Raw genomic sequence first — 12,091 nt, forward strand, 5'->3', positions numbered from 1 at the left:
GTGGTCATCAGACCACGCTAACTTCACATGGTCATCAGACCATGCTACCTTCAGTGGTCATCAAACCACGCTACCTTCACATGGTCATCAGACCACGCTACCTTCAGTGGTAATCAAACCACGCTACCTTCACATGGTCATCAGACCACGCTACCTTCAGTGGTCATCAAACCACGCTACCTTCACATGGTCATCAGACCACGCTACCTTCAGTGGTAATCAAACCACACTACCTTCACATGGTCATCAGACCACGCTACCTTCAGTGGTCATCAGACCATGCTACCTTCACATGGTCATCAGACCATGTTATCTTCACATGGTCATCAGACCACGCTACTTTCACATGGTCATCAGACCACGCTACCTTTACATGGCTATCAGACCATGTTACCTTCACATGGTCATCAGACCACGCTACTTTCACATGGTCATCAGACCACGCTACCTTCAGTGGTTATTAGACCACGCTACCTTCAGTGGTCATCAGACCACGCTAACTTCACATGGTCATCAGACCACGCTACCTTCACATGGTCATCAGACCACGCTTCCTTCACATGGTCATCAGACCATGTTACTTTCACATGGTCATCAGACCACGCTATCTTCACATGGTCATCAGACCACGCTACTTTCACATGGTCATCAGACCACGCTACCTTCACATGGTCATCAGACCACGCTACTTTCACATGGTCATCAGACCATGTTACCTTCACATGGTCATCAGACCACGCTACTTTCACATGGTCATCAGACCATGCTACCTTCACATGGTTATCAGACCATGCTATCTTCACATGGTCATCAGACCATGCTACCTTCACATGGTCATCAGACCACACTACCTTCACATGGTCATCAGACCATGCTACCATCACATGGTCATCAGACCACGCTACCTTCACGTGGTTATCAGACCATGCTACCTTCACATGGTCATCAGACCACACTACCTTCACATGGTCATCAGACCACGCTACCTTCACATGGTCATCAGACCACGCTACCTTCACATGGTCATCAGACCACGCTATCTTCAGTGGTCATCAAACAACACTAACTTCACATGGTCATCAAACCACGCTACCGTCATCAGACCATGCTACCTTTAGTGGTCATCAGACCACACTACCTTCACGTGGTCATCAGACCACGCTACCTTCAGTGGTCATCAGACCATGTTACTTTCACATGGTCATCAGACCACGCTATCTTCACATGGTCATCAGACCACGCTACTTTCACATGGTCATCAGACCACGCTACCTTCACATGGTCATCAGACCACGCTACTTTCACATGGTCATCAGACCATGTTACCTTCACATGGTCATCAGACCACGCTACCTTCACATGGTCATCAGACCACGCTACTTTCACATGGTCATCAGACCACGCTACCTTTACATGGTTATCAGACCACGCCACCTTCAGTGGTCATCAGACCACGCTACCTTCAGTGGTCGATGACTGCCATGAGACTCCAAGCTTCCCCATTCCTCTATTCCTCTATTCACTTGAAAAGACAATGCATTTGCCATGCTCATTCTATAGGTGTTCATTTGGCTTGTTATAGTCATCTCACACCATAATGTATGTTCACGGTCATAGGAGGTAATGTTCTTCATGTGACAGCGCTGAGAAGACTGATAGTGGACACAATATGAAGTCTACCAGTGATGAGGCAAACAGGCAGTCTCTCTCTCTCAAGATGACCTGTTCAATCGCCATAGCACAGACTATATTATCTACGTGAGGTCCTGCATGAATCATTCACCTGACATATAATACACCTCATTACTAGTGAACAAAGTCACATACAACTCCCGGGAATCATGGGGCCTGTCACTTTTGATTTAAAGATGTCCCACCCGGCCCAACATGGTGCTCTCCGTATCAATGAGTCTAGCCCGGCGGCCATACAACGTGTCTACTGTTGTAACCATGACCTTGACGACAGAAACTGTAGTTGGATGTGTTCCACAAACTGGATCTGGTTCAAAATGGAAGACTGTTCAGAAAATGACTCCTTACGTTCATATAAAAAGACGTCTCTGCTGAAAAACGTCAAAAACCAAGAGCAGGGCAACACCTAAATTCCCATATTCATCACCGTTAGATTTACATTTACGTCATTTAGCAGACGCTCTTATCCAGAGCCACTTACAGGAGCAATTAGGGTTAAGTGCCTTGCTCAAGGGCACATCGACAGATTTTTCACCTAGTCGGCTCGGGGATTAGAACCAGCGACCGTTAGCAAATACCCATGCCTATCTCATAAGCTAAAATATCAGCCCGCTAACCAAACTGTATTGAGTAAGAACAGTGAGGTTTAAGGTATATAAAAGCACTTACTTGTTTAACGTTAGGTCCAGTATAAATCTGGAGCCAAAGGCCTCTAACTGGAAACTGGCTTGGGCAAGGTGGACTGCCTGTGGGACAGACAGAATGTTAAACACGTCACTGTGAAAACACAGGTCACTGTTTTCACTTCTTATCAGGCTGATTTCCTTTCTAATTGTAGGTGTATTGGGAGAATGGTCACCCTTGGTAATGGTAAGAGTAGTTATAGCGCTATACAAATTAAATGTATTATTATTATTATTATTAGTTAATTGCCATATAAATAGAATATTATAGCCATGGGGTATTACATTGAGCAATTGCAACTTTAATGACTGTAAGGAATGGCATGCCAACTTCACTGCCAAGCCAAGTTAAGAAAGAATCCCTTGCATATCAAGTAAAATAGGGCGTCGCCCTCATCATGTAGGAGCAGAGGGAGGAAAGAGCGAGACAACGCTCTCATTGATGACTCCATCTAGCCTATCATTTCAATCAAAGTATACCCATTCATCAGTTTACTTCATCCAGTGTGCCAACATGGACAAGTGTACTTCCACCGACAAGTATAACCCCCCCCACCGCACTCTGGGGATCTAATAGGATGCCCATCCCATATGCATATCAGTCTGGTATGTTGTCACACCTGGTCATGGCCCTCTGTGGCCTGGTTCCTAGCCCGGGTGTCCAAGTCATGGTAGGTGCTCTCCGAGTCCTCCTTCAGGTAGTAGATGAGCCGAGAGGGGTAGATGATCTCATGCTCAGCCGCATGGTGACTTGTGTTGTCTGTGGCCGCTGCTGCAGTTGCCTCTCGCTCCAACAATAATGGCGCTGCGTCCCTCTCCACCACCTCATTCTCTCCTCCTTGAGAAAGTGCAGAAGAGGAGATATCCCACCACCACCCGAGCATGTCAGTCTGCACTCTGCATAGCCCCCCCACATAAGGAAGCCTGTCAATCATAATCTAATCACTTAAACAATTGCTGCTACTGCAGGAAGTGTTCATGACTTCACCATTCCTCCAGGACACAGAGGGGAGAGAGCGAAGTGCATCTTGCTGTATAATGTTGTGTATTCGGTCCATTTGAGTATGACAGAGTATGGCAGTAAGCTGGGGATTCCCATAAAAATGCTATGCTTACAATGAAATACACAATTATAAAAACTCAAAATAATGTGAAATTCCATTACATAAATCTCTACTTGTCTTCAACAAAATGAAAAATATGAATTGAATATTACAGACTGGGTAGACTACTTTATGTTTTGTTGAATATTATTCTACTATTGGAAATAGCACAGTTAAATTCATAACATAATAAATGAGTGCCTTGATAAGGTCAATGCTGGTAAATCATGTCTCAAGTATCAGCAGTTTATAAAGGTGCTTTGATCTTCGTTGAGGTACTTATAACTGGACAAAATGGTAGACCTAGAGTTAAAAGGAGTTAATGTCAAACATTCGTCACAGGTTCATTTAGATATATTTCATGTTCATAACCTGAACAAAAGATACTGAGCCCCCTCTCTCACCGTCACTTAAAAAGACTTGTCCTACGGACCGGAGAGTTCCGTCTCAAAATAGAAACAGCACAGCGAGAAAAAACAACATATCTATCATATCTATCAGATAATGACACAAAGAAGCATGCAAGTTATTAGATGTAACTGATACCGTTCTGATTGGGCTAAGAACATGCAGTAGTGTACATACCAACTGATGCTATGGATGAATGGAGCCCGGATGCAAGGATGCTCCCGAGCAAATTTGCCAGAAATATCAAATGCATGATTCATATTTGATATTTTAAATATCTGTATATCAACACGTCAACGCAGTAATTAGCTTCCGGTCCATTACAGCCGGGGAGATGTCGTTTACGGGAAATTCTTCATATATCCAGTCAGTGGTGGAGAGGACTCCTGCAGCAACCGGAGCGGGGCGAATGGAAGGCGGTGGCCAGCCACTCGAACTCAACGAGCAGACTCCTACTTATGCTGCATCCGCGCAAGTACTGTGTCTTACAATTCAATATAAATCCCCCCTTTGCCCGCGCGCACATAGCACAGGCTCCTGCACGAGCTTTAAAGTACATGCAGATGCTTTTCACAGGGAAGATAGCCCGGCATCCCACATCCCAGATCATCTGCTTGAACTGCTTCCCATTACCTACTGCATTAATGTACAATAGCGGATAAGGTCATGTAATGTATATCCTGATTCTCACTATATTTTACATGGTCAAAATAAATAGTGAGCAGTTTTGTGATATGGTGGGTAAGATATGTATTTTGAAGGCTGATTATTAGTATTTTACTGTGTTCTGCACCACAGTGCCTATCTCTGTCTAAACTCACATTGATAAGCATCATAACAGCTGAAGAGCTATTTTGATGGGAATGGTTTTATTGTTTTGTCAATCATCTTGGCCTTCTTGGGCAATTGTGTGCAATACAGGTTCCCACCCACACACAGATCCTATACGATCGGAGCTAGTGGGAGAGTATGTCTGCTTCGCTAAGGCTGTAGTTCAAAGGACACAATCAATGTCAATGATTGCCTGCATTTCTGTGTTTTAAATATTTGATAAAGCTTTGCATAAAACACGTGGCACCTTCAGATTTCATGTCCACGGCACTCTTTTGAGCAGTCAAGGAAATCCTCACAGAAGGCTGTATTTCAATCATGTTTTTAAGACAGCGCCCAGCAAGTCCAGTCCAGAGAATGTATGGGTCCAACTGTGTGAAATTATTCCTGATGACCAGGGTTACTTATTTTTATGTGTTTTTGATTTAGACTGATTTAGACTCGGTATATTGAGCTTCTCCTATATAATGTGCTATACTGCAGTAAATCATGTTGGTTGTTTAGGTTGTATAGGCTAAATGTTCCTTTATAGGCTGGTGCTAGGAACCTCTGAGATTTGATTACCAGTGGTCAACCAGTCGGAAATCCGTCCTGACCTGTTATATAAATCATGCGATCTTTTTTGACAGACTACAAGTATAGCGATTGTATAATCTTACGCAAGGCATTCCTTTACCACAGTATTCGAAATGTTCCTCATTCTCATACAGCGCAAGTGACGCGTCAGTGGACGCGCCCACTGGACACCAACACAACTCCTCCAATATGTATTACGGTGTAACGGGTTTATGCACAGCACAGACTAACGAATATACCCGAACAGGAACTATACGCCAACCGCAGTAATAAAATAGGGATGGAGTTTGGAATTTCCATGAAACATATCATTGAGTGAGACAAATGGTAAAGTATTGGCAGTTGCCGTAGTGGGTAGCTTAACTACTTTTACGCTGCTTAACTTCTGAAAGTTTTTCTTTTGGGTGATTCCGACTCGGAGAGGATTGGCAGGACATAGTAACATTCAGCGACTGGAAGGTATGTATATAGGCTACTGTGTAAGTAGACTAAGCTTTCGTGGCTTTTGGATAACGCATAGGAAAATGGACAGCATCCGCAAAATATCTGATGCTGTTTTTTTCTGATCAATCAGAGTTATCTGTATTTTATAGAATACGCCCAGCCCACGCATTTCTATGTTAGTAGTAGTTTCATAGCTCACATACTGTATCGTGTGGCAAATTATTTTAATACAAAATACATTTTTATTAGGCCAACATTTACATGGAAGATTGTGTATGTTGCCGTCAGTTTATCTGACCATAGACCTTCAAGGCAAAGTTAGAGGAACTGAGACTGAGGAGACCCTGTTGTACACATTTGTGTAGGTTGGAGGTTTCCTGTCACAAGTTTGAATGACCATAAGAAACAGACAAGCAGGATGATGTCATGATTTAGCTTGTTAACTATACTATACACAAGAATAGAAACAAGAAAAATTTGACCAACTGGGGACATTTTGTTGGTCCCCGCAAGGTCAAATGCTATTTCTAGGGGGTTTAGGGTTAAGGTTAGAATTAGTGTTAGGGTTAGAATTAGAGTTAGGGGCTAGGTTTAGGTTTAGGGTTAGGGTTAAGGTTAGGTTTTTGGATTAGGGTTAGGGTTAGGGTTAGGGTTAGGGTTAGGGTTAGGGTAAGGGTAAGGGTTAGGGTTAGGGTTAGGTTTGGGGTTAGGGGTTAGGGAAAATAGGATTTTGAATGGGACTGAATTGTATGTCCCCACAAGGTTAGCTGCGCAAGACTGTGTGTGTGTGTGTGTGTGTGTGTGTGTGTGTACGTGTACTCCACGTCCCCTCTGTTTGTAGTTGGCTTACTAATGATGACACTCTCTTCCAGGATAAGGACCAACCCAGCTGTAATTTACAATCTCACTTTTAAAACAACTGAAGGAACTGTGACCGGGATACTTACAAGGACATTTGTGTCAAATAAGTGCAGGGGCATTTGGGTGAGAATCTATTATATCAAAACATTATGGGCTATTATGACAAAACAGTAGGCTATCTGTTTGACAGAAAATCTGGTATACATGTATTAAGTTCTTATACTTGTGCAGTTACACAGTAATTAACAACATTGTGTTAACATGAGTAATTAGTGTTTCTAACCTACACTAGTACAGGAACGACTTATAAAGTTTTACTGAAAATCCACATATTGAAAGGGTGTATCTTAACGCTTTCTCATTCTTGCAGGACCCCTGCTTACAAAGGTGGTAGTGTTGCAGCAACGGAAGAATCCATGGAGGACTATGGCAATTACACCTACGATTATCTGGAGTATGGAGACTTCGAAGAAGAAGAAGTCAGCGATGGATACTCCCAGAAGGAGGCTATGCACATCATATCCGTAGTCATGTATAGTATTTCATTTGTGCTCGGTGTCACTGGAAATGGAATAGTCATATGGGTGACGGCATTTAAAAGCAAACGGACAGTGAACAGTATATGGTTGCTGAACATGGCTATAGCAGATTTTGTGTTTGTGCTCTTTTTACCCTTCTCCATCGACTACGTGCTTCGAGACTTCCACTGGTCCTTTGGGCTGGTCATGTGTAAGCTAAACTCGTTTGTGTCTGTGATGAACATGTACGCCAGTGTGCTCTTTCTCATGATGCTCAGTCTAGACAGGTATGTCTCATTAGTCCACCTTAGCTGGTCTCAGAGGTGTCGCAGTGTGTGGCGAGCCTGGGTCGTATGTGGCTGTGTGTGGGGGGTATCTGCTCTACTGAGCCTCCCCACCTTGATATTCCGTGACACTATGAGTTTACGTGACCGGGTGGTGTGCTTCAACAACTTCAATGTCCAGGATGGACATACAGCTGCTGTGAGACACATTACGTTGGTGGTCGTCCGTACCTCGGTGGGATTCCTACTGCCCTTCAGTGCCATCTGTGTGACTGGAATTCTCCTGGTAATCAAAGTCCACCAGTCTGACGATTCTGTGTACCTGTCTAGCTTTTCTAAGACAGTTTCCGCTGTCATTCTGGCCTTCTTTTTGTGCTGGGCACCGTTCCATACCTTTAGTTTAATGGAGCTTTCCATGCACTCCTCACTGTACCTACATGACGTTCTGAAGACCGGCTTTCCTCTTGCCACTAGCTTAGCCTTTTTCAACAGCTGCGTCAACCCCCTCCTCTACATGCTGGTGGGCAAAAAGGTTCGCCGGCTCCTGAAGCGCTCGTGTCTGGACATCACAAAGAGTTCTCTGCGGGAGCTCAGCCAGTCCATCTCTGCAACTGAATCATTGTCTGCAGCAGACATCGGTCCTCCAGAGGAGCCCACAGAATCATCAACTAATCCCACAGTTACCTATAGCAGAAACCAAAATAAACTGCTATTTGACCTTTAAAGAGCCAGCCTGAACATTATTTTAGTCCAGATGTGACTTATTTTATATTCTACTTCAGTGTAACATTTCTGCTAGTTGTTTGAGTTGGATACTTCCAAGCTGTAATTACTTCCAGTGCCAACTTCTGTTGACTATAAATTGCCCTCAGAGGAAAACCTGAGTAAAGACTTGCGCTAAAAGTATAACTTGCACATGGGAAAACAGGCAACTTTAATGATTTGAAAAAATTATCTGATCCTAATTACCCCAAAGACAAACAGGAAAGGAGGCAGCCTCAGGAACAAGAGTTATTAGAAGCAGATCTACCATTTTCATAAACACTTTGTATTTAGATTTCGGTCTTCAAACAAATCCAAGTTTAACCCTGATGGGAATTTAGGGCTTCTCTTTCATATTATGTTGAAAAGTTTTCCATTACAAGTTGATTTGCTGTTGTAGTGTTTTCTGTTATACACAAGAGACAAATTCTATTAGGCCGTTTTTTCTTCTTCTAATTATATTAGGTGTATAAATTAATCTCTATGTTTACATGACATTTTCTAATAGTGTTCACATTGTCTTTCACTGTGTGGGATTTTTGTGGGAATTTGTAATCTATGAGGGAAATTTGCAATGCAATTGATTTGTTAATTCTAATATACTTCAGTCAAAGGAATAAACAATGAATCCAGTCCCTTCTCTTTATTGTAAGTGCGTTTTAATATGTATTGCTTCTGTGTTATACAGACGCAGTGCCAGGAGTGAAAGTATTCGCCGCCCTTGGCATTTTTCCTATTTTGTTGCCTTACAACCTGAAATTAAAATGGATTTTTGGGCGGTTTGTATCATTTGATTTACCCAACATGCCTACCACTTTGAAGATGCAAAATAATTTTAAAGGGGAAACAAACAAGAAATAAGACAAAAAAATACAGAAAACTTGAGCGTGCATAACTATTCACCCCCCCCCCCCAAAGTCAATACTTTGTAGAGCCACCTTCTGCAGCAATTACAGCTGCAAGTCTCTTGGGGTATGTCTCTATAAGCTTGGCACATCTAGCCACTGGGATTTTTGCCCATTCTTCAAGGCAAAACTGCTCCAGCTCCTTCAAGTTGGATGGGTTCTGCTGGTCTACAGCAATATTTAAGTCATACCACAGATTCTCAATTGGATTGAGGTCTGGGCTTTGACTAGGCCATTTCAAGACATTTAAATGTTTCCCCTTAAACCACTCAAGTGTTGCTTTAGCAGTATGCTTAGGGTCATTGTCCTGCTGGAAGGTGAACCCAGTCTCAAATCTCTGGAAGACTGAAACAGGTTTGCCTCAAGAATTTCCCTGTATTTAGCGCCATCCATCATTCCTTCAATTCTGACCAGTTTCCCAGTCCCTGCCAATGAAAAACCTCCCCACAGCATGATGCTGCCACCACCATGCTTCACTGTGGGGATGGTGTTCTCAGGGTGATGAGAGGTGTTGGGTTTGCGCCAGACATAGCGTTTTCCTTGATGGCCAAAAAGCTAAATTTTAGTCTCATCTGACCAGAGTACCTTCTTCCATATGTTTGGGGAGTCTCCCACATGCTTTTTGGCGAACACCAAACGTGTTTGCTTATTTTTTTCTTGAAGCAATGGCTTTTTTCTGGCCACTCTTCCGTAAAGCCCAGCTCTGTGGAGTGTACGGCTTAAAGTGGTCCTATGGACAGATACTCCAATCTCCGCTGTGGAGCTTTGCAGCTCCTTCAGGGTTATCTTTGGTCTCTTTGTTGCCTCTCTGATTAATGCCCTCCTTGCCTGGTCTGTGAGTTTTGGTGGGCGGCCCTCTCTTGGCAGGTTTGTTGTGGTGCCATATTCTTTCCATTGGTGCTCCGTGGGATGTTCAAAGTTCCGGATATTTTTTTATAACCCAACCCTGATCTGTGCTTCTCCACAACTTTGTCCCTTACCTGTTTGGAGAGCTCCTTGGTCTTCATGGTGCCGCTTGCTTGGTGGTTGCAGACTCTGGGGCCTTTCAGAACAGGTGTATATATACTGAGATCATGTGACAGATCATGTGACACTTAGATTGCACACAGGTGGACTTTATTTAACTAATTATGCGACTTCTGAAGGTAATTGGTTGCACCAGATCTTATTTAGGGGCTTCATAGCAAAGGGGGTGAATACATATGCACACACCACTTTTCAGTTGTTTATTTTTTTGAATTTTTTAAAACAAGTTATTTTTTCATTTCGCTTCACCAATTTGGACTATTTTGTGTATGTCCATTACATAAAATCCAAATAAAAATCAATTTAAATTACAGGTTGTAATGGAACAAAATAGGAAAAACGCCAAGGGGGATGAATACTTTTGCAAGGCACTGTATATAGAGTGGTGCTCAATCAAACAGGACCAACAGGATATTGCCTGTAACCTCAATTAAGGTTACAATACACTGAGGATGGCATAAAAATACTACACGCATAGTTGATCAAAGCAGAACACACAAGACATGAATACCTTACACCGATTCATGTATAGCTAGCGAGAGATGTGCATTTCCAATAAAGGCTTTTCGCTGTACTTGTGCACGTGACAATAAAACGTAAACAATATATAAATTAGTCTTAACTGCTGGTTTCCTGAAGTTCAGCCCAGTTGTTGTCAATGTAAATGCAGCTATTTCCTGTTATTGCCAAAACCCCCATAGCAAACAAACCCAGATGAGTTGAGTTTGGTTGAGTAAAGTCCACATCTGGGACCATGTCCTCAGAGAACATCAACTGTGTCATTCTTGTATTAATCACCCCCATTTCTTCAGTCAACATTTTGACACAATGCTTGGAAAAGTGGGCTATTGACATTTGATTCAGATTAATTTAACTGCCAAATGGATGGTGTTGTTGAACATTTATTTGGAATGAATGAAACCAGGTTAGGGTTTTTGGACATTTAATCGGAGATTTTGGCACAATTTGAATTGAATAGAGATAGGAATGAAAAGACGTTTTATAATCAATTGCATCTCAGTGAATGGAAATTGTCATTGTCATTGATGGAAATTAATTGCTCAGCCAGTGAGGATGTCTGAAATTATCTCACATGATATGCAAAGAAATTACCAGTAGACTAATTTACAGATTAAAAAACGACTAAAATATTTATTGTCGAGTAGCTGTGTTTACTTAAAAATACTAAAATGTTTATTGTTGAGTAGCTGTGTTCACTTTATTGGTAGATAATGCATTCATAGAGATATGGCAATTTATTGATTAGATAGCAGTGTTGGGGAGGAGTAAACTACATGTAGTTCAACTAGTAATTGAATTACATTTTCCAGTAGCTTGCTTGGTGGAAGTTGAACTAAATACAAATCTAGGTAATGTTTTCAGTTGTTAATTCCTTTTTTGCCATGTAGTGGTGTAGATAACTACTGGAACTACACAATATTATTTTTTGCAAAAATAAACTATGGGGGAAGTAGGCAATCATTTCCTTTCTTTTTCGGGATCAGAACTGCTTAATTTTCACTTGAAACATCGTTTTTTGTTTGTTTGTTTAATAGGCTACATTCCAGATATTCTTGCGATTTGTAGTCTGACATTTTAGATTTACATATGACATTTTTTTTCAGGAAGTAGTTTGGATGTAGTGAACTACTTTTTCAAATTAACTTTAGTAACTTCTTCCAGTGTGAAGTCATTGGTATCTTGGTAAACGATATTTTTCAGAGTAGTTTCCCTAACACTGTTAGATAGCAACATTATGCGCTACATTAAAGGGTACATGAAATGGGGACGTTCAAATAGTGACGCAGCTGAATAGAGAAAGTGCGCAGTCAGCGGTGATCATTGAGGCGCCACTACTACGGAGGCTGGAGTGACAGTGGCATGGTAAGGACTCGCAATGACAGCTCTCGTGTGTACGTAGAATCTCTAAAGTATAAGGGCAATGTGATATTTGAAGATGTTTTGAAAACCATCAGAACTAACGTATTATGTAGTACC

The 12,091-nt window shown here is 42.1% G+C and overlaps 2 protein-coding genes across 5 annotated transcripts in view; one reads left to right on the forward strand and one right to left on the reverse strand.

Annotated features, from left to right (window-relative positions):
• The window catches only part of LOC121555022 (disintegrin and metalloproteinase domain-containing protein 23), a 98,060-nt gene extending 93,645 nt beyond the window's left edge, over window positions 1–4,415 (reverse strand). For 3 of the 4 annotated variants that reach the window (XR_005997826.2, XM_041868787.2, XM_041868785.2), the window contains exons 1-3: window positions 4,064–4,415; window positions 2,996–3,213; window positions 2,362–2,438 (exon numbers count right to left, since the gene is read on the reverse strand). Coding sequence is in view for 3 of the 4 variants with exons in the window: in XM_041868787.2 (XP_041724721.1) it covers window positions 2,362–2,438; window positions 2,996–3,213; window positions 4,064–4,139 (371 nt within the window). In the remaining variant the exon portion in view is untranslated. The remainder of the gene's footprint in view (window positions 1–2,361; window positions 2,439–2,995; window positions 3,214–4,063) is intronic. The other variant, XM_041868786.2, reaches the window with a different exon arrangement.
• A 1,046-nt stretch (window positions 4,416–5,461) lies between these two features.
• LOC121555023 (G-protein coupled receptor 1) lies at window positions 5,462–8,789 on the forward strand. Its single transcript, XM_041868788.2, has 3 exons — window positions 5,462–5,752; window positions 6,610–6,721; window positions 6,969–8,789. Exon 3 carries the CDS (start codon window positions 7,015–7,017, stop codon window positions 8,122–8,124), a length of 1,110 nt encoding a protein of 369 aa, XP_041724722.1. The 5' UTR covers window positions 5,462–5,752; window positions 6,610–6,721; window positions 6,969–7,014; the 3' UTR covers window positions 8,125–8,789.
• Window positions 8,790–12,091: the final 3,302 nt, after the last annotated feature.

The sequence above is a fragment of the Coregonus clupeaformis genome, chromosome 40 (assembly GCF_020615455.1).
Source record: "Coregonus clupeaformis isolate EN_2021a chromosome 40, ASM2061545v1, whole genome shotgun sequence".
Classification (NCBI taxonomy): Eukaryota; Metazoa; Chordata; class Actinopteri; order Salmoniformes; family Salmonidae; genus Coregonus; species Coregonus clupeaformis.